Here is a 26,263-nt window from a genome sequence, read left to right as displayed (position 1 = left end):
TTCTCATTTGGGAGCCTGTTACAAATAATAGCCTCATTGACCCCTAGACCCGTGTTTCCAGGAAACCAGGCTGAGTGTTCTTCATCTTGCCTTCATGCCAGCTCTAGTCACGGACTTTTTCTATTTCTTTTTTTTTTTTTTTTTTAAGATTTTATTTATTTGAGAGAGGGTGCGCATACACACGTGATGGAGGGGCAGAGGGAGAAGCAGGCTCCCCGCTGAGCAGAGAGCCCGATGTGAGTCTTGATCCCAGGATCATGGGATCATGACCCGAGCTGATGGCAGACGCTTAACCACCTGAGCCTACCAGGCGCCCCATAGTCACAGGCTCTTCTAAAACGCACACAGGTGAAACACTGCTGCTTGATTCTAGTCAACAACTATGTTACAGACTAACGGGACAATTTAACCAGAGTCAAATATTTAAACTATTGTAAGAAGCAGTGATACAAATGGGTAAATGAATGGTGCTATGTCCATACAAGGGGATAAGATTCAGCCATAAAAAGGAAGGAAGTATGGATGAACCATGAAAACACTGTACTATGTGAAAGATGCCGGACACAAAAGCCCCATTTTGATTCTGCTGACATGAAATGGACAGAGCAGGCGAATCCATGGAGACAGAAAGTAGGTGAGTGGTTACCAGAGGTTGAGGGAAGGAGCGGCATGGGGACTGAGGCTGGGGTTTCCCTGTGGGGTGGTGAAAACATTCTGGCGCTAAAGAGTGGTGATGGTTACCCACCACTGTGAACACACCAAATGTCACTAGTGCTAGATTTATATTATATATATTTGACTACAAGACAACATTGATTAATTAAAAATTTAAAAAGCAATCTTACCTTGGCGAGGGAGAATAAAAGCTCTGGCTCTGACATCAAGGCCTTTGATGTGAGGAGGGCTTTTCATCAGCTCTTCTCTTCTTTGGCTGCACGTTAGAATCACCTGGGCAGCTTTTTAAAGCTTCCTGTGTGTTGACCCCACCCAAGACCAGTCAAAGCAGATCTCAGGGGCTGGGCCAGGGGCAAACTTAAAAGCCCTCAGAGATGCCAGAGTAGGTCCAGAGTTAAGAAATACCGCTCTACACCAGCAGTTTTCAAAGTGTGGTCCCCAGACCAGCAGCATCACCTGGGAACTTGGTAGAAATGCAGAGTCTGGGCTCCACCCCAAACCTGCGGAATCAGAAGCTGTGGGGGTGGGGCTCGGTAATCTGTTTAACAAGCCCTCCGGGAGATTCTGATGCTCACTCACGTTTCACAACTGCTCTGAGGTTGGACTCAAGAAATTGAGGAGAGTTGGGGCGCCTGGGTGGCTCAGTGGGTTAAATCCTCTGCCTTCGGCTCAGGTCATGATCCCAGGGTCCTGGAATCGAGCCCCGCATCGGGCTCTCTGCTCAGCAGGGAGCCTGCTTCCTCCTCTCTCTCTGCCTGCCTCTCTGCCTAGTTGTGATTTCTCTCTGTCAAATAAATAAAATTAAAAAAAAAAAAAAGAAATTGAGGAGAGCTTTTCCTCAACTAGTGAGGGTTTACTGAGCATCTACTGTAATTTTGGTTCTGTGATAGGTATGCAAATATGGAGACCTACCACAGCTCTCCTTAAACATCTACTAGGTGGGGTTCTAGGAAAAGAAATTGTACGTTAAAATGAGATAAGTCTTTTTAGGGACAAATTGTATCCCATTATATGTCTGTATAACATTTTGTTTATCTGTTCATGTGCTGATGAATGGACTTGGGGTATTTCCACCCTTTGGCAACTGGGAATAATGCTGCCGTGAACACTGATATCCACGTATGTGCCTGATTTCAGTTCTTTTGAGTATCTACCTAGGAATAGAATTGCTGATCATATGGTAATTCTAACTTTTTAAGGAGCTACCATGCTGTTTTCCACATTGGCCGCATCATTTCACATTCCCACTGGTGACGTACACTTGGGGTGATGGAAACGGATCTGCAAACGGATAGTGGTGATGGTTGCAGAGCAGTGTGAATGTCCTTCATGGCACGAATTCACTAAAAAAGTGTTAAAATGGTAAACTTTATATTTTACCGCAATAAAAAAAAATTTAAAAATGAGCTGAGCCATAAAAGCAATTTGAGAAAAGGAAGTTATGTTCCTAATAGTCAACACTGAATAATTACCTCAAACACATTATGTTTCCAGAATTACATATTTAATAGTACATTAAAAAGGTGGTGTCTGCAGCCTTTTCTATTCAGAGATGCTTGAGCACGGAGAAAGAATATTTTTAACATTCTTTTTAAGGAGGGTGGAGCAGGACATCTGACTTGACTGTGGACTTCACATTTTTACACCACGATTCATTTGTGAATGAGTCAAGGAAGACCGAAGGGAAGATCGTGGGTCGAGCATTGACCAGTGACTGGGGCCTGCCCAGGTTTCATTACTGGGCTGAGGCTAGTCCCAATGTAGCAACTTGTTTAACTTTACTGGTTAGTCGCAGCTGTTGCTCAAGAACCGTTTGTGGGACACTAGAGTTTGCCAGGCTCTGGGGTAGGAGTCAGGGACCCAAGAGTGAGAGAAGCAAGCAGAAAGCCAAATGCAGTATTCTCAGGCTCCAGGAGGAGTAGCATCACCTGGGGGCTTGAAGAGAGCCACCCCACCGGGCACCCTCGGAGTGCCTGATTCAGGTGTGGGTTGGGGCCAAGAATCTGCATTGCTAATGAGCTCCTAGGTGACTGGGATGGTGGTGGTGATGATGATAATGCTTGCCCAGGTGGTCTTCTGGGGTAGGAAGATACAGAGTATTATTTTGGTAAGTGTGGGTGTTGTTAGGCAAAGAGAAATACACAGAGGAGGGGGACAGTTTGTCCTGCCTTAAGGGGGTGAGATGGGCAGGGAGAGGTATCTGCCCTTGGACCACCCCTTTCCCTCACAACCCTAGCATTACTGGGGAGTGGGGTGCCTCCAGATTACTGGGGAGGGGGAAGGGCTTCTGAGGACTAACAGAGAGCTGAGCGGGTGGCCAGTCTTACAGCTCACCTCTTCCTCACTCCCCCACCCTTCCCCCGAAGTGGCTAAACCAGAAATGATCCCCAAACCCTGCTTCACCCCAATGTCAGCCCCTCCTCTCAAGCTGGCCCAAACACGAACTGAAATAACAAAGAGGAGAGTCTCACATAGAATAAATATGAAAGCATCTTTAGAAAACTTCCCCTTTTGGGGCACCTGGGTGGCTCAGTTTGTTAAGCGACTGCCTTCAGCTCAAGTCATGATCCCAGGGTCCTGGGATCAAGCCCCACATTGGGCTTCCAGCTCAGCGGGGAGCCTGCTTCTCCCTTTACCACTCTTATATTCCCTCTCTCTCTGTCTCTCTGTCAAATAAATAAAATCTTAAAAAGAAAAAAAAAAAGAAAACTTTCCCTTTTGTATTAACCTGTAACATAAAATCCAAAAAAGCAGAACAGCCTTCAGCAATTTCCCTTTAAGCTTTGTAAATAACAAGTAACCCCGACTCTCTAGCCCTCCCTCACTGCCCTGTCTCTGACTCATTTGCAGCATTAACAAAGGAAAATGTCAGTTTGATTCCTTGGCCTCCACTTGTTTATAATAAAGTCATAAGACCTCTTCCATCAATCATTAACCCACACCCCTGCTAGCCTCCTTTCCTTCTGGGCAGGATCCTGGTCTTTATGGCCATGCCTCTCCACTTGACCGGCAGGAAAACAGGCAGAATTGGCAGAATGTGGCCTTGTGCACGGGGGACAGAACCCAGCCAGGTGGACTCTGCGGGAACTCCATACTACTGATAGGCTGAATCCCCCGGAATTCTGTGAGAAGCTGTGTCTTTTAATCAACCTCGGAAGTAAACTGCAGGAGCTATAAAGTATATATTAAACTTTTTTTTAAGACTTTATTTATTTATTTGACACAGAGAGAGAGATGATCACAAGTAGGCAGAGAGGCAGGCAGAGAGAGAGGGGGAAGCAGGCTCCCCGCTGAGCAGAGCCCAATGCAGGGCTCGATCCCAGGACCCTGAGATTATGACCTGAGCTGAAGGCAGAGGCTTAACCCTCTGAGCCACCCAGGCGCCCCGACATTAAACATGTTTTTAAATGTGGCTTCCACATCCCAACAATAGCCTGAGGACGTGTGGTTTCAATATGGATTTAGAGGGGTCCGAAGGCTGCCTTCCCCTCTGAATGGGGTCCTGGGGCTTAGCCATGTTCTGGGTGGCTCTGGGCACAGGACCATGACTGGTGGCCCTCAGGGAAAGAAAGGTGCCAGCCCCCTGAAAGGGGGACCTTTCTAACAGAGGAGTGTAGTGAGCAGATGATGCCGGGTGATTCTCTGTCTTGTCATAGGGCGATGCCCAGCTTGGGAAAGGGGAAGCCAGATGAATCCTCAGTTCTTTCTGAGTTGAAACATCACATGCATATAAAATACATAAGCTCTCTGCTGCAGCAAGTCCTCTAAACTTGCTGTGCCTCTGTCTGTGGAATGCCATTCCTTGGTTTTGCTTATGGTTGGCTCAGTCCCATTCCTTAAGTCTTAGTTTTAATGGCGCCTCCTCTGAGAAGCCTTCCTATAGCATCTGGTCCACGGTGATCCTTCTGTTTTCTCCATCCTCATCCTTGCTTATTTCCTGCACTGATTGCAGACTGGAATAATTTTAGTTACGTATTGGTTTGTTTCTTTGCAATTTATTGGGATGTACGCTCCATGAGGACAGAGACCAGATCTATTTTGTTCCCTAGCACATCTTCGGTGCCTAATACAGTGCCTGGCATTTGTTGAAGAAATGAATGAATGAACTTCCAAATTAAGCAGCATTCCAAGGAAGAGTATTTAGTCAACATCTGAGCATGCATTTTTTTTTATAAAAGATTTTATTTATTCATTTGATAGAGATCACAAGTAGGCAGAGAGGCAGGCAGAGAGAGAGGGAGAAGCAGGCTCCCCGCTGAGCAGAGAGCCCGATGTGGGGCTCGATCCCAGGACCCTGAGATCATGACCTGAGCTGAAGGCAGAGGCTTTAACCCACTGAGCCACCCAGGTGCCCCCGAGCATGCATTTTTAATGACAAATGTAATCCATTTCCCTAAATGTGTATTCAAATTTGATACACAATCTGTGATTGCTTCCATTTAAATATACACGCTGGGACAAGGTCCATTTTTATTATACAGTCAGATCCCCTTAGAAAACAAACTTTGGGAGACTAACCAAAAGCTCTTATTGGACTGAAACTTTGACTATTATTGAGAAAAAAGTGTGTCAGCATTCAGAATATGTAAACCTTGCCATGAGAGTTTTATCCGCTAGGGTAGGTTTTGGTCTGACGGTGTGTTCTGAGGCAGCTGTCTGCACACTTTCATACTGACACAGGCAAGAGGGCACCTCAGAGAATGTGACCACAGGGAGAGGTCAGGGGCAACAGCAGATCTGAGGGACCAACTCAGAAAGGCCCAAAAAGACAAACCTCAAAATAGGATAACCACAAATGTGCTTTTGTGTGGGTCCAGACGCATCAGATATGGTCCAAGTTACAAACAATATTTTTATTGAAGTTTTAATTATTCTTGAGCACAGAGGATGTACAGTCAGTGAGAAAGCATGGCCAGTGGGGAACTAGCAGTTATTAGGTAGTTCTTGTCTTCTAAGGAGCTCTCTGTGCTTTTATGATTACAATGCATGTACCTGGTATATAAGAAATCACTCAACTCAAAAGTTTTTTACTTACCCCTATACCATGTCTGCAAACAGGTTAAAAGATAATAAAATGATCCTACATTTACTTGCATCAATGCTTATTTGCCTGGGGCAGTAGTAAGTTTGTACCTGTATTTGTACAGAGTAAACACACCAGTACCGGGGAGAGATGAAAACCGGGCATGTAGACAGAGAGAAGCCAGGAGCCATACTAGCCAGTCCCAATGCATGGACCTTCTCTGGACCTTGATTCTAATAGCTATTCAGTGAGTTATGAGACAACTGGGGAAACCAGAACACTCACTGGATATTTGATGACATTAAGAAATTACTGCCAACGGTTTTTAGAAGTGAAAATCGTATTGTAGTTATTTTTCAAGACCTCTTATCCTTAAGCATCCACAGATTTTCATTAACATAATCCAGTGGAGGAGGGTAGACAAAACTAAACTCGTTGCGGATAGATAGATGGGTACATGGGGCCACTATATGATACTCTTTACTTTTTAAATTTTAAATTTATTTTAATTATTTTTTTAGAGAGAGGGGAGGAGGGGCAGAGGGAGAGGGATAAAGAGAATCTTAAGTAGGCTCCAAGCTGGGAGCCCAATGTGGGCCTTGATCTTACCACCCTGAGATCATGACCTGAGCCCAGATCAAGATTCAGACACTTAACCAACTGAGCCACCCAGATGCCCCCATACCCTTTACTTCTGTGCCTACTTTGAAATTTTCTGTAATTAAATTTTAAAAAAAGACACAAAATGTATTGGGGCACCTGGGTAGCTCAGCTGGTTGTGTCTGCCTTCAGTGCAGGATGATCTCAGGGTCTTGGGATCGAGCCCCATGCTGGGCTCTCTGCTCAGTGGGGGGTCTCCTTCTCACTTTCCCTTGCCACTCCTACTGCTCGAGCTCTCTCTTGCTGTCTCTCAAATAAATAAACAAAATCTTAAAAAACAAACCAACCACCGGATGTATTAAGAAAGTAGTGAAATATAAGTTCATTTTAAAAAATCACATTGACTTTTTTAGGCTTATTGGTGCACTTTGGTGCATTGTGGAATGTGGAAAACCAGATGGCTTGTCTTCCCATAGCCAGTCCTCTCTGATCAGGTTCATAGGCCTGCTGAGTTCCCAGATTTCTTTTTTTTTGTCCCCCTAAAGATTTATTTATTTATTTTACAAAGATCACAAGCAGGCAGAGAGGCCGGCAGAGAGAGAGATGGGGAGGCAGGCTCCCTGCTGAGCAGAGAGCCCGATGCGGGGCTCCATTCCAGGACCCTGGGATCATGACCTGAGCTGAAGGCAGGGGCTTAACTCACTGAGCCACCCTGGCGCCCCAGTTCCTGGATTTCTGACTGGGTTTTTACTTCATGGGGTTCATTTCCAGGCAGGCTTCAGTGTTCCCGCTTGATCCATATGATGAACATTCATTGAGTGCCTCACTCCATAGCCCAGAGTTTATTTCTGCCTCTGCTGGCTGGACCTTCCCCAGCCCGCTGTTTTCTCACTCCATCCATAGGCTCCTCTTTCTCTTGGATCCAACCCTTCTTCTCTCCTTCCCTTTCCCTTCTGTATGGAAGTATGCTTAAGTCTATCCGTTAAGAACAAATCCCTTCTTGTTACCCTCACCTTCCTATAACCACGTGCACACGTCCACATACACTCTTCTCTCATCCCTTTGTGGCTTGATTTCTGAAACTAGCTTCGGAGAAAGGGAGGGGCAGGGTGGGGCTGTGCCTCCAAATCAATTTCTTAAGTGTTGCATAAGGGCCACAATGTCAGACATGCGGGAGGGATGTGACAAAAAGCTCTAGTCCTCAAAAAGACTTTGAAAGCTGCAGACAGAGTTCTAGTCTGGATCAGGTTGAGGGGCTGGTCTGGAGACAGCAGTCATGCACTTGGCTTAAAGGAGCATTCCCATCACTGTAGCACCGTGCAAACCCCCAGCAAGCTGGCTAAGGAGTCCGGGGCAAGGAGAAAGCCCTGGAGTAGCTTTGGCAGGACTTGAGATGGACTTCAAGTGTGGACAAGATTTGGAAAGGAGAAGGGGAAAGAGGGCGGCATTGGAAGCCTTAAGAACATTTGTGAAGGTTGAGTTCACAGCGTGTTCTGAGGGTGGCGAAGACGGGCTGACCATCGTGGCTGACTGGGAAGGGTCGGAAGGCCATCGAAGGCCTTCACAGGCTGAGGTGCTTCAGGCCATGAAAGATGGCTACTGCCCTGCTCGGCTTTGTTGGGTCGGAAGGGGCATGCTTCGGAGAAAGGGAGGGGCAGGGTAGGGCTGTGCCTCGAAGCAGGGTGACATCTGGTTAAACTTGGTTTCAACAAGAAAGGAGCCTGGCGGTGAATTTAGGAAAGCCCGAGGCAGGGACTCTGCAGGAAGCCTGTGCAGTGTGACAAGACGAGGGCAGGTCCTGGAGTGGTAGAGGTGGTGGTGGTAACGGAAACATGGGACTTTATGACCCGGTGAGGGCAAAGGATGGACGCAGCCAACCTGGCTCTGAGTTATGAGCCTTGGAAGAAGGAGCGGGGGCGGGGGGGGGGGCAGTGGTTCTCTGGTGAGGCATCACGCCGTCAAATTGAGATCTAGGCTCTAACATGTCAACTAACTGCAGTATACGGACCTCACTAGAATCCCGAAGGTTACAAATAAACCATTACAAAGTGATGAGATAATTGGAGGACTGAATTCCGATGAGATTTGATAACCTTAAGGAATTGTTAACTTTTTAAGTGTGGTAATGGTAAGGTGGGTTCAAGAGTCCTTATGTTTTAGAGGCACGTACTGAAGTATGTACAGATGGAAATGATTCGGGTTTGTTTCAGGATTATCCAGGGATAGGGGAGAGTGAGTGCGATACAAATGAGGCTGATTTGTTTCTGCCAGTGGTTAGTTGTTGAAACTGGGGGATGTGGAGGTTCATTTTGCTATTCTCTCTGCTGTTGTATGTATTTGAAATTTTCCATGACAAAAAATTCTTGTCCTTGGGTAATGCGGATCCTGTACCCTGGGCCTCGGAATTCCCAATCGGAGATCACAAGAGGCCTTTTGAGCTGGGCCATGTTAATCTCCTGTCACATTTCAAAACAGAAGTTTGGCCCAACTCTGTTTTGCCTAAAGCGAAAAACATGAGCTGGAAAGAAATAATGCTTTGACTTTGTTTGGAAAAACAGACTGGGAGATACACATGATCTCCTTTATCGGGATCATGTGAGGAATCCAATTAACTGAAAAGGCAAAGTCAAAACTGAGAAAAGTGGAGTGCTTACGGCAGCTGGAAATGAATGCCTCTTAGGGAAGAGTCAGTCCCAAGTGGGGTTTCCTGGCACCAGGGCACTTGGCATAAGTGTGAAAGTTGAGACCAAGTTGAAAAGCCACAGTCTGGGCTGTGGCTGCCTGCAAAAGGCCAGCGTTACTTTGGCAAGAAGTCACACATCCCCCAGGCAGAGCCTAGGGATGGGGGGTCGAAAAGGGTCTCCTGACAACACCCCAATACTGCTTCCCCGGTGCCCACCCACACGGCACCACATACCCCTCCCACTCACAAGCCACGAGGATGGGAGGCTGCTCTGACAAGGTCCCCAACCGTGCAAGAAGGGGACACTGACCATCATGCTGGTGGTGGAGGGGGGTCCTACGAACTGCTGTGAAGCCCCATACTTGGCAGGTCATCTCCCAGGCCACAGGGCAGTAAACCAGATTTCTTTCTCACTGAATGCTCCCAAACAGAACACATCCTCACGCAGGTAAATTAGGAAGCTAGGAAGGTAAATTTTGAACCTGAGCAAGTGACCTAATTTTCTTTTCTTTTTTGATGAGAAAAAAAATGGTATGGGGTGGTAGGGAAGCTAGGGGGATTAATAAAGGGGCATGTGTCCCTGGAGAGGAACAAGCAGAAAATTAGCATCAGAATACGGCCCTGTAAACAGGTAAGGGCCTGCTCTGTGCCAGGCATCATGGGAGAGGCAGGGGTAAAGGTAACATTGCCTTCATGGAGAGCACGGGAGAGGGAGGACACAGGCATGCCCCAGATCTTCTGGATAAATACTAAAACAGGAGGCCGTGGAGGTTCTGTGACCCAGGGAAGTTAACTCTGTAACTAAGCCAAGGCCTACTTAGGGCAAATCATTTAATCTCAATGCTTCATCTATAATGGTGGGGAAGCCAGGCTGACCATGGTGGCTGACTGGGAAGGGTCTGAAGGCCACTGAAGGCCATGAAAGCCTGAATGCACCATCTGTAATGGTGAAGTTTTTACCTTGCTGATACTATAGAGTTGTAAGGGCCACAACTACTACAAATAATGACAATAAAGCAGGAGGAGTAGAAAAGGCTTTTTAGACCCTGTTGCCCATAAAGGACTGTGGCTAGTGATCAAAGACAAGCGCCCCCTGGTGACGGCAGCTAACACTGCGGCAGGTTCCTGAGGTGGCTGGCTTGCCTGCCCTGGGAGCAGCCGTGCCCTGTGCTCTCAGTCCCACAGCCCCATCCCAGCAGGCACTTTGTCACATGCCCGGGAGCTAGCTGCCTTGGCATGAGCAGCTCTCTCCAAGTCGTTCAAACTTGCCTGTTATAGAGGGTGGAGGCGCTTAGTCCTAGTAATCTCCATCCATCTTGGAGCTGAGAGCCAGAACGGAACTTCCCGAACACAGTGTTCAATTCTCTCATTTGAATGAAGGGTAAAGGAGACTCAGGCAGGGAATGTGACTTGCTCAAGGTCACTCACTGAGGTGGTGGGATGGCTGGTGCTGAAATCTTGTTTTCTGGACTCTTCTGGTCCAACATAGCTGCTTCTCTTTCCGAAGAAGGTTTTGCCAACACTGGCTCTGTTGCCTTTTACATCCCTACCCTTTCCTGCTCCCAAATACCCAATTTAGTGTCAGTTCCAATAAAGAGTATTTAGGGAACAAGGAAAAAGAAAAATTCCTCCTGATAACCTTTTCCTAAGCTCTCTGTTCTGTGGAATTTTTATTCTTTGGCAAAGTGTTTACCAAATGCCTGTTATTCATGTGGCCCTAAGCACAATGTGAGCTCACAGTGATCAAAATGAGATATTCCTATCCCCAAAGAGCTCTTGGTTTAGTTAGCACCAGAATGCTCTCTTCATGAAACCTTTCGGAACCTCTGTTCTGGGAAGAGAAAGTCCTTCTAACCCAATTCCCTTTAGTCATGCATCCGAGGAGAAATCATTTCATTGCTGTACCTCTTTACTCACCGAGTTTTTCCATTTCTGCATGGCCGGCAGCTTCTGCCACCCTGGCTGTGGGTCCAAATGCCACTGCGAGCAGAAAAAAGGCTGGTGGCCTCACTCTAGAAGGCTTGTTCCTGGTAGCTGTGCTCTTGCTGACCTGAGGCTTTGCATGATACCTCAGGATTGCTCCCTCTCGGCTTCCTGCTGTCCCTAAGGAATTTGGTTTTGTCCTCAGCTGAGGAATGGTCTTACTCTGATGTCCTCCAGGCTCCCTCTCCCTCTGCCATCTTGGTGTAGTTGAACTGCTTTGAATTCAGGGCTCTGTGGTCTTGAAAATTAAAATATAGCTCAGTGAAGACCCTGACTGACATGAGCAAGTGAGAAAACTGGTGTCCAGTGAAAGGTTGGACAGGACATTTTGAAATTCTTTCAAGTTCTAACATTTCCAAGAAGGTGTATCCAAAAGTTGAAAGCCTGAAAAATTAGTAGGGTTCTACTGTGTATGTTCAGAACTCGGATCAACTTCTCATAGCATTTTAAATGAACCTGGACACCAAGTTTTTCTTGTGACTCTCCTTACTCTCAGATGAAGTCCCCTAGTTAGAGAACAAGGGGTAAGGAGCCAGGATTCTGTGAGGCCAGTGTATTGTGAATAGTGCTGCTGTCTATGGATGGGTTCCCGGAAGAAGTGGTGTTCATTTCCTCTCTGCTCCAGTTACTATCATTCCTGGTGCTGAAATAATGATGGACCCCAGAGGTAAAACTTGGGTCCCAACTCGGAGAGAGCCCACAGGGCACCATGGTTCTACCCTAACGAGCCATAACATGCCAATTATTTGCTTTTCTGGAGAAACCTCCGCCTAAAAATCCATTTAATTACCACAGGAGATAATCTTTTAAACACAGCTTTACATTCTTTAAAGATTCTATTCCCTGTGGGAGTGAGAAAGTTTATCTGAACATGGGATTGGATTGTTTATTGCCATTTACAGAGGAAGAACAATTACCCGGTAGTTAGCGAGAAGCCTGAGCCCTGGAGGATTTATTTTTTAAGTCTCTTCCTGTTCACTGGTAGTTTGGCATCATTTCACAGTATTGTCACACTCTCAGTATAAACTTTGCGCTTAGCTCTGTGATTCCAGCCATATAATTACTTGATATATATTTTTAAAGATTTTATTTATTTATTTGACAGAGAGAGAGATCACAAGTAGGCAGAGAGGCAGGTAGAGAGAGAGGGGAAGCAGGCCCCCCACTGAGCAGAGAGCCTGATGTGGCACTCGATCCCAGGACCCTGAGATCATGACCTGAGCTGAAGGCAGCGGCTTAATCCACTGAGCCACCCTGGTGCCCCAATTACTTGACATTTTTCAAGTATCCCTATCAGGTGGGGTTTTATACTTGCTCTAGATGTGGGTATGTCAATGTCCTCCAGGGTTTCCTACTAGGAAGATCATACCTGTAACTCCACTGACCCCAGAGACCTCCCTGGAGCTGGAGCCAATTTTTCCAGCCTTAAGCATCCCAGAGGATTCAAGTTTGGGCAAGCACGGGCCCTGTTGTTGTGTTCAACCTGGCGCCCCCAAGACTGAGTAGTTCCTGCTTATAATAGGTTCTCCATAAACAGATGCAAAATTGTTGAAAATCAGTAGGTCTTTATGTGGAGAGGATATCTACTGTGTCAGAATATGAACAATGTAAAATTCAAATGGAGCTTGGTGGGCCCTAGTCCCTGGCATGGGGTCTGCTCTAGTCTTTTCCCCATATCACTTTAAGAGTAAGTGAGCAATAAGCTGAGATCTCTAGGCCTTGAAGAATATCCCTCTGGGGATGAAGAGAAGAAAAGCAGTGGATCCTATTGAACACCGGATTAGAAAGGGAGGAAAGAACGTTTGTGGAAAACCAACTCAACTTTGCGCTTGAATGTCCCCTTCCAGGTCCTGACGGGGAAAAGAGCTGGTCCAAGAAGTACCCGGCATGTGGGGGTATGCTACAGTCCCCGATAGACCTGCACAGTGACATTCTCCAGTACGACGCCAGCCTTGTGCCCCTGGGGTTCCAAGGCTACAATGTTTCTGCCAACGAGCAGTTTATCCTGACCAACGACGGCCATTCAGGTGAGAGAGAGATCTCTGCGACCTGCAAGGGGATGTCCCAGCATCCTTGGCTCCTTGGACTGCTCTCTTCCATCGGCAGGGAGGGGGCTCCACGGAAGTATCCAGGAGAAGGGGAGGGGGAAGCGGGTCCGGGGGAGCCCAGGGATGCCTGGATCATTCAGGGGATGCTGGAGGCTGCTCTGCCAGGCCAGCACCTCTCAGAAGAAGCACGTCTCTTGGGAGGGGGGAGCGGACAGGCCTGAGCCCGTTGGTCCCTTGGCTCAAATACTCCAGGAGCCATGCAACTCATTGTGGGGTCCCCCAGGCTTTGGAGTCAGACAAACATGGATTTGAATCCTGGCTTGACTCCTAACTTGGAAGTCATGAGACTCTGGGTAAGAATATTAACCTCCTTGAGCTTTTAAACACAGCTCTGGAAAATGGGCATATTGATGTGTACTGTGAAGACTAGAGATTACGTGTGTTGGGATCTGGAATATGGTAGATGCCTCATAAATGTCACTTTTATTGTTATTGTTATATTCTATGGCTTGGCAGATAGCTCATTAACTTCTATCTTCATAGATGGGTGTGTAATCCATGGAGGTGTAAACAAAACACCCACCCATTGGTCTAGTATTCACGCTCCTGCCATCCTTTTCCCAGAGGAGCCAAGAAGGTGTTGGTGCTGCTAGAATTGGTTTAGGGAAATGGGGCCGTTCTCAGAAGAGCCCAAGTTTCTGATCCTCAGGCTGTGTCTCTCTGCTTGCTGAGTCTACCTGCCTCCTGTCTGGCCCAGGCGGGTACTGCCTCCCTCACTGCTCTCAGGCAATGCTCAGCGGGCCAGGGCTCTGAAGGCTCCACTCCCCACAGTGAGGCTGAACCTGACCCCGGACATGCACCTCCAGGGCCTGCGGTCCCGCTACACTGCCACACAGCTGCACCTGCACTGGGGGAACCAGAATGACCCACGCGGCTCCGAGCACACTGTCGGTGGGAAGCACTTTGCCGCAGAGGTGAGTGTGGCCACGGGGCTGGCAGAGGCTGCCTGGCGGTGGGTAGTCTGGTACCCTTCCATCTGGCTGGTGGACAGGTAAGATCGGAGCACAAGCAGGGGCTGCCTTTAGGCTCGCCACGCCCACGCCCACGCCTGGCGCTGTCAGCAGCACAGGAAGGTAGAGCCACTCTGGTCACCCGGCAGCTCATTTGCGGTGTCCTGGTCCCCTTCCTCTCCTGAACACACAGGTTGTCTCTCTGCAACTTACTGAACGATGCTGTTCAGAAGGCAGTGCTCCCAGGGGGGCAGAGGGATGCACATACCCCTTTTCTAGACATTGCCCTTCTGCTTGCACAGATCAAGATCCCACCAGCTTCTCTGGCTGACATAGGTCATCCTAGGTACGTAATAGCATCTTGACTATGGCATCTCTGTGTTCCAATACCACAGAGACACCTATGGCCAAGGGCCAAACCTGTTAGAAGTGGGAGGTACAGCAGTCAAAGGAAGAACAGTGGATGACCCTGGTTATAAGGGTCTGATCAGTGTAATACAGCTTAGAGATCTCAAGATATCATCAACTGGGGCAGCTTCTTACCCTAGACTTGAGTTAGGGTCTGAGAATATGCATCAGGAAGCCCATTCTGTATAATATTTTGTGTGTATCCCACTGCTGGATCATACTGGGCTAACTGCTCCCCCAAACTTCTCAGTCTTTCCTCACATGCCATGATGTTTGCATCGGCCTTTCCCTTCCCATCTTTCCTTTCCTCTGGGCATGGGTGGTACTTGGAACCTTGGGACCCAGGGCTACTCTTCTACTTGGCCGCAAGCGGAGGGATGCCTGGCATTACAATCCCCTGGGCATCAGCGCGGTGACAGACTCGACCAGGATAGTTTGGGAGGTGAGCACAGCACTGTGTTATGTCATGTCATCCTGCGGCACTGACCCAAAAGGCCACACGAAAGCAGGAGGAGCGGAGCGTTGTGCCTGCCCCACAGGTGTGCAGGGGGGACGTGGGGTGCTTGAGTTGCTCCATTTCAGAGCTCCCATGGGATAGAACTTGGGCGTATGGTTCTGAACATTTACAGGGCAATAAATACAAGGAGATAAAAGCTACTGATCAGCCAGGTAAATAATGACATGACCATTCTCTCTTTACTGCTAAACTGCTTAATGCTCGGGCTAATTACAGGTCGAGTTACAAGTGGAGGGGCTGTAATTCCGGCCCAATAGGATGGCACTCTTGGAGGTGCACGTACTTCAAACCAGACCCATCTCTGACCCTTCAGGACTGCAATTTCTTTCAGGCTAATTGCAATGTGCAGGCCTCTACTTACCTATAGGGAATAAAGAAGGAGTTAGGGTGTAGGCTGGGAGAGTTTGAGCATTTAAAAATATTTCTAGTTATTGTATTTTCTGCTCGTAAGCCACATCTGTTACCAAGGGCCTAGTGAAGGTGGACCATACATGTCTATAATAGGGAAAATACATCAAGTTGACCCCAAAGTGGCAGATTCTCTATGGAGTGTCCCTGAAAGTGTAGCAGTTCTTCTGGATTGAGTCCAATAAAGAAGACTCTCTTAATCTCAGCAGGGAATTCTGTTCTGTCTGTGTTAGTCTTCACCTCCTCTTGATTTAATCTGAACACAGTAAGAAAAGTGGTGAAACAGGCCATGAGCACAAAGGGCAGCTATAGAAGTAAGGGTATAGAACCTTCAGAGGTTTAGCCATATAGAAGTTTCCATTTCTCAAAGCTGGGCCAAGCTTACACGGTATGGGCAACATGACAGGCTGTATCCTTCACAGGGAAACACGGTAAAGTAAGAGTTCCCAAGAAATCTTTAATAGAAGACTACTTAAAAGAAAAAATAATTTTGTATAGTTTTTAAAAATTAGAAAGGGTCATTTAAATTTGAACAACATGAGCTGTATTCAATAAAATATGCTTGAATTCTATTTACGAACACAGAAGATAGAAAAAGAGATGAAGGGAAAAGAGAGAAAATCTCAATGTGCTATAGTCCCAAGAGGCAAAGAATCAACAAAAATGTGTATCATATATATAGACCTACCTACTAATACAATTTCTTGGAGGACAGGTGACACCACCTTTTGGATTAAAAATAAGGTTAAACATTGTCAGAATATGTTATAACAAAAAAAAAACAAAAAATAAAACAAAACAAAAAAGAATATGTTATAACAATGTCATAATACTTAGACTTTTAAATTCAAGATTTCTCGGGAAGTTCTCTTTTCCTCACTTTAATAATGACAAGTAATTCCTGCTTGGAAAAAAATGAGCTTAGAATTTCATTTTTTAAAGGTAAGAATCTATATTCAGGGAGTAACATTCTTGTTTTCTGCTATCTTAAAATATGGCTGATTAAATCTGTATAAAAGCCATACTGTGATTTTTTTTTCCACCTGTGGGATAAATACGAGTCCTACTCTGGATACAGTTATAATAAGTTACCGCTGGAGGTTTCCTGCCTCAGCCACTACTATCAGATCAAATGCAGAGAGGCCAGGCTGAGGCTGGACAGGCTACATGAGACTATTTTCCCATAGGCTCCAGAATAAGTTGAAAAAAATCAGAGGGGGGTACCTGAGTGGCTCAGTTGGTTAAACGTCTGACTCTTGATTTCAGCCTAAGGTCATGACTTCAGGGTCTTGGGATTGAGCCCTATATCTGGCTCTGTGCTGGGTGTAGAGCCTGCTTAAGATTCTCTCTTTCCTCTCTCTTTGCCTCTCCTCCCCATCTCTCTCCCACTCTATAAAAAAAAAAAGAGAGAGAGAGAAAGAGAAAAGGAAGGGAGGAAAGAAGAGAAGGAGGGAGGAAAGGAAGGAAGGAAGGGAAGGAGAAAAGGTAGAAAGAAAGAAAGATTGAGAAGAGAGAGAAGTCCTCCGAAGAACCCAAGCTTTTTTGTGGCTAGTAGAAAAACCCATTCATTCATTCATTCATTCATTCATTCAATAGTTGTTGTATATCTGGTACTTTCCAAGCACGTATCAGACACGAATACAATGAGTGAATAAGATGGACAGTGTGCCCTGGTAGAGTTTTCAGTCCGGAGGACTAAGGGAAAAGGGAAAACTGGGGAGGCCATGAAGGAAAGGGTCTGAGAGGCCTAATCTACCTGGGGCAGGGGTAGAGGGGTTCTGTCCTCCCCACTGGATTTGAGTCTTCTGCGAAGTCAAGGGTTCCCAGGAGTCGTCCATCCCCTGTGAGCAGCTTTTCTTCCCCTGCAGCTGCATATCGTCCACTATAACTCGGACCTGTACCCCAACGCCAGCAGTGCCAGTAACAAGTCAGAGGGCCTTGCTGTCCTAGCTGTTCTCATAGAGGTAAGATGTTTAAAAGGATTTTATGTGAAATTTGAAGCCAGGAGGAGATCAGACTCAGCATCTGGTCCATGAATTCCTGTCTGTTGGACGTGTATGGCCCACTCTCATTGGCCGTGTCTTGCCTCTAGAGATGGAGGTATTCCCCCATAGGGTACATTCTCTCTTGGCCTAGAGGCGGCCCTTTCTGTGGCTGGGCAGCGGAAATGGGCGTGTCCTTTGGAACACTGGAAAAAATGAGCCCTCGTTCCTAGCCCTGTTGCATAAAGCTCAGAATTGCCCGTTGGATAGGGCCTGAGTGTAGGGGTTGGGGGTGGGGATCATGCAGTGCTGCCTCATCAGGTGTCTGAACCCCTTACACAACTTCTGATATCCAAGTTCCATTCTTTACATGGACCCTAGAGTGAGCTACTTCCTTAGTCCCAGAAAATGGGAATGTTTCCTGATTTGCTTGCATGTTTCTCCCTAATAAGACAACATGTACCTCATTTCTCAACATGCTTACTTGCCTGACTTGGCTTGTGTGAACTCAAGCTCCCTTAAGTTCTGGTTAGAGAACATGCTAGTTGTGGCTTTCTGGCTCACAGCCTAATGATCAGGAGCACAAGCCATATTCCTTGCCCTGGGACACAAAAGCCCCAGTGCCTTGAGTGCTCAGCACCTTGGATCCTGAGAAGCAAGAGGACAGGACCATCACCCTGAATCCCTAACAGTCCAGGGATCCTTCATAATTGTCCTGGTAAAGTGCATCCTCCGGGGAGGATCTTGGCAATGATAACTATATGCCCCTAGCTGAGCCCTTCCCTGAGTAGCGGTCGAACCAGGCTCAGTCAACAGAATTGTCCTAGTTCAGCCTGCCCCATCTCTGTTGCAGATAGGCTCCTTCAGTCCATCTTATGACAAGATCTTCAAGCACCTTCAAGATGTAAGATACAAAGGTAAGTGGTCTTTGGATGCATATTCACCCTCTGTTGGAGAAGGAGGGAGGGAGTCACTCCCATGTGACCTGAAGAAAAATGAATGCAGGGAGCAGGTTCATATTCTAGGTTCAGTCATGGGCGCAGCAGCACCTCGGCCATGGGGAGAAAGGCTGACACCATTTCTCCACCATGTCTCTCCAGGCCAAGAGGTGCTCATTCCGGGTTTCAGCATTGAAGAGCTGCTCCCCGAGAGGCCTGATGAGTACTACCGCTACAAAGGGTCCCTGACCACACCCCCTTGCCACCCCACCGTGCTCTGGACAGTTTTCCGGAACCCTGTGCAAATTTCCCAGGAGCAGGTAACTGTCGTGCCCTTCTGAGTCACAGACCACGTGGTACCTTGGTCCCTGCCATCACCCAGATCATCATCAATAACTTGGTTTCCTCACTTAGAGCTTCATTGACAGCTATGCCAAACCTCTCCAAATATCACAGGCACCTGGCAGCATGGCAGAAAGGACAAGCTGAGTTGCAGACTGGAGTTACTGAGTCAAGCTAAGAAAATGAACCCGGGTCCACAGTTCCTTACAAACGAGTTGTTAAGCTGCATTTCCTAACATTTCCCTCAGTAGCTGGATGGTGTTTCCTCTGTGGTGGGAGAGAGCACAGTTCCTTTATGGGGCAGAACAAAGACGGAGCCAGTTAGATGGTTTAACAAACCAGAGGGCTGGGGTTGCAGCAGTAAGTAAGCGACAGTCCCTGCCCTCAGGAAGCTCAAGGTCTAGTGCAAAACTGGGGGCACAGAGTCCTCAGCAATCATCTCTGACCCTCTCATCTTACAGGTGATGAAAGTGAGGGGTAAACAGATGAGGGAACTTGTGGGATCGCCCACTGATTGGCCACAAAGCTAAGCCCCAAAGGCAGACCGGAGTTTCTGGTCATTGTCCATCCCTCTGCTCGCCAGAAATTCATCAAGAAGAAAACTGGTTGTCCAGGAGACACGGCCCGGAAAGTGCCACACATGGGCTCCTGGCCCACCCCGCCCCCCCTGGTCCTCTCCCTGAGTCCAGGAAGGCCCTTACACTGTTGCTTCTTCTTTTTTACTATGAGCTACTGATCTGAGTAATGTAGATAAATGGCAACAGGTAGGCGGACAGGAATAAAGATGTGATGAATCAAGAGATGAAATGTTCGGGAAAATGGTAATACCCTAAGCTAGAAACTGCCTTGGAAACCGATTATATAATCTATGTGGGTGTATGAAAATTCTGTGGAACCAGTCGCCAGAGGGCCTGTGAAACTCTTGCCTCCTCCTTTTTGTTCCTTTGAATGAGACCATCAGAATAAGTGTTAGGTCCCTCTAATTTAGAGCTGGGTTCCAAATCGGGCCCATGAGAGGAACACTATTTCCGTGGGAGGTTGAGGAGTCCCTCTGCCACCCAGCAGCTAATAGCACTAACCTTCCTCCAAGCGTTGGGAGGAGGGGAAAGACCAGCTCAACCAGTGCCCAGTCAGCCAGATACCTGCTGGTGAGGGCACGGTTCTCTGGCTGTCCCATGGCTTAGTAATGTGCCTCCTGCCAAGCCCCAGAGCTCTCTTCACCATTGAAGTCAGGCAAGAGAGCATCACTCTGCCCACGGGGTATGTTTCTGCTGCTACCCTTGCAGCTGCTGGCTTTGGAGACTGCTCTGTACTACACATACGTGGATGACCCATCCCCCAGAGAAATGGTCAACAACTTCCGGCGGGTCCAGGAGTTTGAGGAGAGGCAAGTGTACATCTCTTTCCGACAAGGTGAGAAGATGTGGTGTGTGTGTGGGGAGTGTGGTACCGAGACACCCATCTTACATGAAGTTGGGTGGCTACCCTCGGGCTTTGTCACCGATGCCCTTAGGAATTGGGTTAAGAGCACTCTGGCTACCAAGGGAACGAGAGTGTGTAAGAAGCTACTGTGTGTGGGTTCACTGAGGCTGCCCTTCTGCTCTTGACTTCCCTGAGCCTTTGTGGGGAAACACTAGTCAGAGACTCTAGGTGTGTGGACCTGAGCCCTCATTAAATCTGGAGTCTCCCACAGATGGGGACGAGAGGATGCTCTGGAGGACCGCTCTGCTCTGGAGAACTACCCTTCTTTTAAGACACATGATAGGACTGTAACTCCTGACTTCTTACCCTAGGCTTTCTTGGCATGAAGGTCCACCTTTAGCCTGGCTGGGTGATTCAGAGCACCGCCGGCATCACTAATGTCCGGGAAGGTCCTTTGTAAGGATTCACAGAGGGGCATAATCCACATTTGCAGCCATAGCAGCTCACCGCCTAATATCGCAGGACCCGTCAGGCAAGAAAGCGTCTGCGTTCACTGCCCTATGGTCTCATCTCCTTAAGTGCAGGCACACAGGAGCTACACTGAATGAAGCGTGAAGTTTGGGTTAGTCCTAATGCTATGAAAGCTCAGTTCTTTTACATCTGTAACCCTAACTCCCCAGAAGGACATTGAACTTCTTTATCTGTTCAGTATCTGTGTCGATACTGTTGGAAGCCGGGGTCCAGGGAAACAGGTAAGAGAACACTGTTGGGACCCACACTCTTCTTTGAACCTCCAAGTTCACTTTCTCACTGTAGATTCTTGAGCCACGCTCGAGAAGGGAACCGCAAGTGGTCAGAAGCAGGGTAGGTCTGTGGAAGTTCCACTTTATCCTCATATATCACTTGTCACTGAACTGGGCCAGGTGACCCTATCTAAACATGACCCCATTGACCCACCTGTCAGCTCTCACCAGGTCTCCTCTGGTGTACCTCTTTTGTTGTTGTTCTTTTCCTACTGTGTGAGATTATAATTACCACTGACTAAGCTTAGTTAAACATAGGAGTATTGTATTTCGAAGCCCTTGCCAGAAAGCTTTAGAAACGCGCCCTTCTGAACGGGCCCATACCTATGGTCGGAATTAGCTTCTTCTGTCAGTTACAGAATCGAGAACTGCCCAAGAATTTATCTTTTGTGCTCTCCTCTCCAGATGCCACTGGTTAAGGTAATTTCTCTCTTTTCCTCAGTTTCCTAGTCTGAAAACTGAATCCGTGAACAATGACCCTTCCTAAAAATTGAGAATCTATATGATGATAACTGTCAACTTCTTTTCTAGGAAATGCCTCAAATGTATAGAATTATCCTTTATGATCTCTTTTGGATATAAATTTCTCTTTTCCTGTTCTTCAAAATGGAATATGTAGTAGTTAAGGGTTAAATGGGAAATACTTCAACTCTTAGATAAAATAAAAACTCTACCTGGAGATAAATGACTGGGCCCACATAGATAAGGTAGAATTTTGTTTGTGATTCAAAGATTGTAATCAGATCTCCTCTCTGGGCTGGTCTGTACAAGTCACTGGGGATACACTGGGGATGAGGTGATAAATATTCCCCCTCCTATTGTCAAAAGACCTAGGTTCGAGGCCTCTGTTTATTTCCTCCTGGTTGTATGATGTAAGCCAATCATGTCCCTCTTTGGCTTGGTTTCTTCAGCCATAAAATGATAGGCTGGACTAGGCGAGCTAACATCCTTTCAGTACTAACATGTTATATGATTCTAAGTGGACACTAACAACTGCCCATCCTCACTTTACGTTGCAGGGACAATGTTTGAGGACAGTTACAGAGGATCAGAAGAAACCATGCAGGAATTTGAGCCTGGCATCCCAAAGTAACCTCTTCTTGTAACAATGGATTGTGGCACTGGGAATAATTAGCCATCTTCTTAGACCGCCTCAGGTCTAAGCTGGCGCTCATGGAGAGGGCAGTGTGGTCAGGCCGGTAGCAGAGCTATTTCAGTAGACTCTCCTAGTCTAGCTGGGGAGCTTGAGGGGCCTCTCAGCAGAAGCCTGGAGACTGACTCCAAGCTAAGGACATCAGGATCAAAACCCAAACGCAGCTTTGCCACTGCCTTTCCTGAACGGTTCACCCAGAAATGCTGTTTCATGGAGCCCAAGCTGGGCCCAGCTCTCCCCTTGGAGTGAGACACCACGGCAGTCCAAGGCAAACCTGTTCATTTGGAGGCTGATTATAGAAACTTGGCCAGAAATGTCCCCTCCTGCTCACTTCTCAAAGACACAGGCAGGACAGTTGTCGGGGGGGGGGGCAGCCCCAAAGGAGTGAAGACCCAAATCTCACCCCTCAGGGGCACCTGCATTCATGAGGGGCCTCTCACACCCACTTGGAGGGGCCTCAGACTGTAACATGCCATTTCAGGTTTATGGGATGAGCCCGTTTGTCAGTGTGGCCCTTGAGCAATTCAGACTCAAGTATTTATACACTCTTCCACTGAGGCATGCTTGTAATTAGGGTCTGATTTATTCAGGGTTTTCTCTGGAAGTTAATAGGAACTACAGAGTTGGACTGTTTTGCCAGGAGAAAAGTAACGTTAAGGAAATCCTCTAGGAGAGAAAGTGCAAGGACTTTGAGATTAGGCTCTGAGGGTTAGCCAAATTGTAACAATTAGAACTGAATCATTTAGCTTGACCATGCTTTTTCCTCAACTGTGCTTAGAAAAGGCATAAAGAACTTGGTTTCTGTCCTTAAGAGGTAGTAGCCTGTCCTTCAGCCATCAAAAGGAATGAAATCTTGCCATTTCCTTGCCATTTGCAACAACATGGATGGAACTAAAGAATATTTTGCTACGAGAAATAATTCAGAGAAAGATAAATACGATATGATTTCACTCATATGTAGAGTTTAAGAAACAAAATAGTTGAACATAGGGGAAGGGAAGGAAAAATAAAATAAGATAAAAATAGAGAAGGAAGCAAACTGTGAGAGACTCTTAACTATAGGAAACAAACGGAGGTTTGATGGAGAGGAGGTGTGAGGGTGACGGGGTAGTTGGAGGATGAGCATTAAGGAGGGCACATGATGTAATGAGCACTGGGTGTTCTATGCAACTGATGAATCACTAGCTTCTATCCCTGAAAGTAATACTACACTATATGTTAACTAAATTAAATTTAAATAGAACATTTCTAAAAATAATAACTAAAATGCTGGAAAAAAAGAAAAAGAAGTAGCAGTCTGTCCTTAAGGAAAGACTTAAGTAGTCTGTTCTATGATTGGGCCTTATGCAGGGATTCTCAACCTTGGTGCTACTGACCTTTTGGGCTGGATTATTCTCACTGGGGGGGCTGTACATTGTATGATGTACACTGTGTAAATAATATACATTACTGTGGCATCAGCAGCATCCCTAGCCTCTCCCCACCAGATACCCATAATATACCCCCAATTCTGACTGCCAAAAATGTCTCCAGACATTGCTAATGTCTCCAGGGCAGGAGAGGCAAAATTGAGAACCACTGCTCAGGGATTACACAAAGCCTTTGCTAGGCTCAGACTAATTTTTTCCCCCATTCATATCACAGGATTCAGGAGTTTTCTATCAAATGCCCTGGTCTTTATTACAGCATGACATTTTCTTTTTTTTTTAATTGCCTATTAAAAGATTATTTATTTACTTATTTGAGAGAGAAACATGCGAGAGCACAAGCCAGGGAGGAGCAGAGGGACAGGGACAAGCTCTGTGCTAAGCACGGAGTCCCACACAGGGCTCAATCCCATGACCCAGAGATCATGACCAGAGCTAAAAATCAAGATTTGGACACTCAACCAACTGATCTACCCAGGTACCCCTAGAGCATGACCTTTTCAGTCTGGTGATGGTTACCCCTGAAACCAAAATGTTGTTGGGTTATTAAGGAGAACAACCAAACGCAAGAAAATCCCTGTTCCCCATCATCCTTTAGAATTTGAATATACCTTCTTTTTATACAATTGGGTGCATCCAAGGCTAAGAGAAGTGGATGGCAGAGAACTATCCACCCTAAGGAGAACTATACAAACCACTTTATCAGGGGTCCAGATGCCTCTGAGGAAGCAACTTGCTTTATAATCTCCTTATCATTTTTCTCCTTTGCTTTTGTACCATTTTTTCCCTCTCATATGTGTTGTGTTTCTTGTTTCCTTTGGTTAAAATGCCCACTCTTTGTAGAGAGGTGAAACTCATGTGAGGCACCTTTTTTTTTTTTAGCTCTTAGAGAGTGCCTCTTGCAAGGGGCACAAATAGAAGGCTTGAGCTAACTAGAGGACACAAGACTCATTGTTCTCAAGGAGGGATCCGAGAGGGGAGCACATCTGTGAGCAGACCAGATCTCACAGAAGTCCGATCCCTCTGGGAGATGGCAGAGGAAGATTTAAAGACCAGGGGCCTGATTCTTGGTTCCTTCAAGTTGACCTCTTTCTAGCTAAACATACCAGTCCTGAGTCCTGATGGTGATGGGTCATCAAGGAAAAACCTAGCAAACTGAAATGTTCATGTTACCTAGCCCTATTTTTAATATGCCAGGGCAAGGGAAACTTGAGAGACAAGGGGGAAGCCAGAGAGTTTCTATAATCATGTCCGTAGTGGGCTTGCTCTGAGCAACTGCATGTCACCGCTGCAGAGCCTGGAGCCAGCCGAGGCACACTTAGGAGCGCTGGACAGCAGACGGTGGGGTGGGGGGCGGCTTTTGCCCATGGTACTTCTGTGGAATAGCACAATGAGAAGCTGCTTGATGCTGCGGGACCTGGGTAGTTTATAAAACCTTTACAAAAGAGGAAAGAAATCTTAGAAAGCTAAGATGGCTAATTATCTACTTTCTGAGACTAGAATGTATGCTTTGTGGTTACTAACCTTGTGTTTCTAAAAGTTCCTATTTCTAAATAAAACCTATTAGATGGAAAGTATCATCAAGTCTACCAAGGTATCCAAATGAAAGACCAGAGGAGTTTCCACCTTCATCTTCCCCCGGATATGGGGGGTGAACAGTCGGGAGCAGTCATCAAATGTGCTAACAAGTCCCTAGTCCCTTCATCTAGTGCAGTGTAACAGGCCATGTACTTCCAGATCACACCCCAAGTCAGACACTCTGGGGAACAGAAAGCCCCAGCGTGGCTCCTAAGCAAGCCTCTGGAACAGAGCAGACCAGGCGGGAAGTCAGCAAGCCGGACCCCCTTGGTGAGGTGGCCCCGGCTGTCTTCCCATCACTTCCTGCCCAGCCCCGGTCCATGCCCTGTAGGGCCTCCCTTGGCACAGCACTGCTTTCGCCCGTGCACACTCGATTCCCTGCGCCTGGGATGCCCCTCACCTCTTCCATCTGAAAAAATTCTTTCAAGACCCAACTCTAATAATAACATTGCAGAAATCTTCCCTGTTTCCCTGAAGGTGCCTTAGAGTTTCCTTCAGTGTAGCTGGAACAACTCGTTCATCTCTGTGACTGTTCTCAGCCTACCACAGGGTCGTGACTTACTGCCACGCAGAAAACTAGAATAAGCATGTCTAGATTATCCACACATGCTACCAGCCTCCTAAGGACAGGGATGGTTGGCATCTTACTCTTGTGGCAGACATTGTGCCTGGTGTTCATGACGAGTTTGAAAGAATGTAAACCCTCCTACCCCCCAACCCCCACTTCCACTCTCTGCCCCTCCCCTCCTCAGGGTCTTTTCTGGAGAATGATTTGAACCTATGCCTGGCCAGCTGGCCTGAGAGTACTAAGTATTAGTACCTAAGCTCAGTAATCCATGCCTACTGCTCCAGGATTTAGGCCCCTCAGAGTAATATGGCTTTCTGTTCTGGGCCTGCAATCCTGCATTCTGGGAGGCAAAGCCCAAACTAGCTCCCTCATGTAATGTGGTGGTATCTCTTTGGCAGATGTATTTGTAGAAATTAATTCTTTTTGGGTTCCCTAGTGTCAATAAGAAAAGCTCCCCAGCGAGGTATGTTCTCCAAAGACAGTTCTGTTCTGTGGTCACAGAGGGCAGCTTCCCTGCTTTTCTTACCAAAGCCTCATCCAAAGATGGGACTAGCATCTCAGTTACTTCAGTCCACAACTTGTATTAAGCAGAATAATGAGAGTTTTTATCATCCCAAAGGGGATTTTATGTATTTAAATTATCAAATCCCTGCTAAACCAAAACTCCACTTGTCTCTAAAACTGGAGACAGCTAA

General features: G+C 46.9%; 2 protein-coding genes across 2 annotated transcripts in view; one reads left to right on the top strand and one right to left on the bottom strand.

Moving 5' to 3' along the window:
• Nucleotides 1–26,263, top strand: part of CA12 (carbonic anhydrase 12) — a 56,752-nt gene that overhangs the window by 24,668 nt on the left and 5,821 nt on the right. The window contains exons 5-10 of the mRNA XM_046007815.1: nucleotides 12,812–12,991; nucleotides 13,844–13,986; nucleotides 17,224–17,319; nucleotides 18,191–18,254; nucleotides 18,438–18,595; nucleotides 19,904–20,030. Of these exons, the coding sequence (XP_045863771.1) occupies nucleotides 12,812–12,991; nucleotides 13,844–13,986; nucleotides 17,224–17,319; nucleotides 18,191–18,254; nucleotides 18,438–18,595; nucleotides 19,904–20,030 (768 nt within the window). The remainder of the gene's footprint in view (nucleotides 1–12,811; nucleotides 12,992–13,843; nucleotides 13,987–17,223; nucleotides 17,320–18,190; nucleotides 18,255–18,437; nucleotides 18,596–19,903; nucleotides 20,031–26,263) is intronic.
• The window catches only part of APH1B (aph-1 homolog B, gamma-secretase subunit), a 70,580-nt gene continuing 68,146 nt past the window's right edge, over nucleotides 23,830–26,263 (bottom strand). The window contains exon 7 of the mRNA XM_046007311.1: nucleotides 23,830–24,857. The gene's annotated coding sequence lies outside the window, so the exon portion shown is untranslated. The remainder of the gene's footprint in view (nucleotides 24,858–26,263) is intronic.

Source organism: Meles meles, chromosome 6 (genome assembly GCF_922984935.1).
Source record: "Meles meles chromosome 6, mMelMel3.1 paternal haplotype, whole genome shotgun sequence".
In the NCBI taxonomy this organism is placed as follows: Eukaryota; Metazoa; Chordata; class Mammalia; order Carnivora; family Mustelidae; genus Meles; species Meles meles.
The sequence above is the reverse complement of the archived record's forward strand: the minus strand, read 5'-3'. Positions and strand labels throughout refer to the sequence as shown.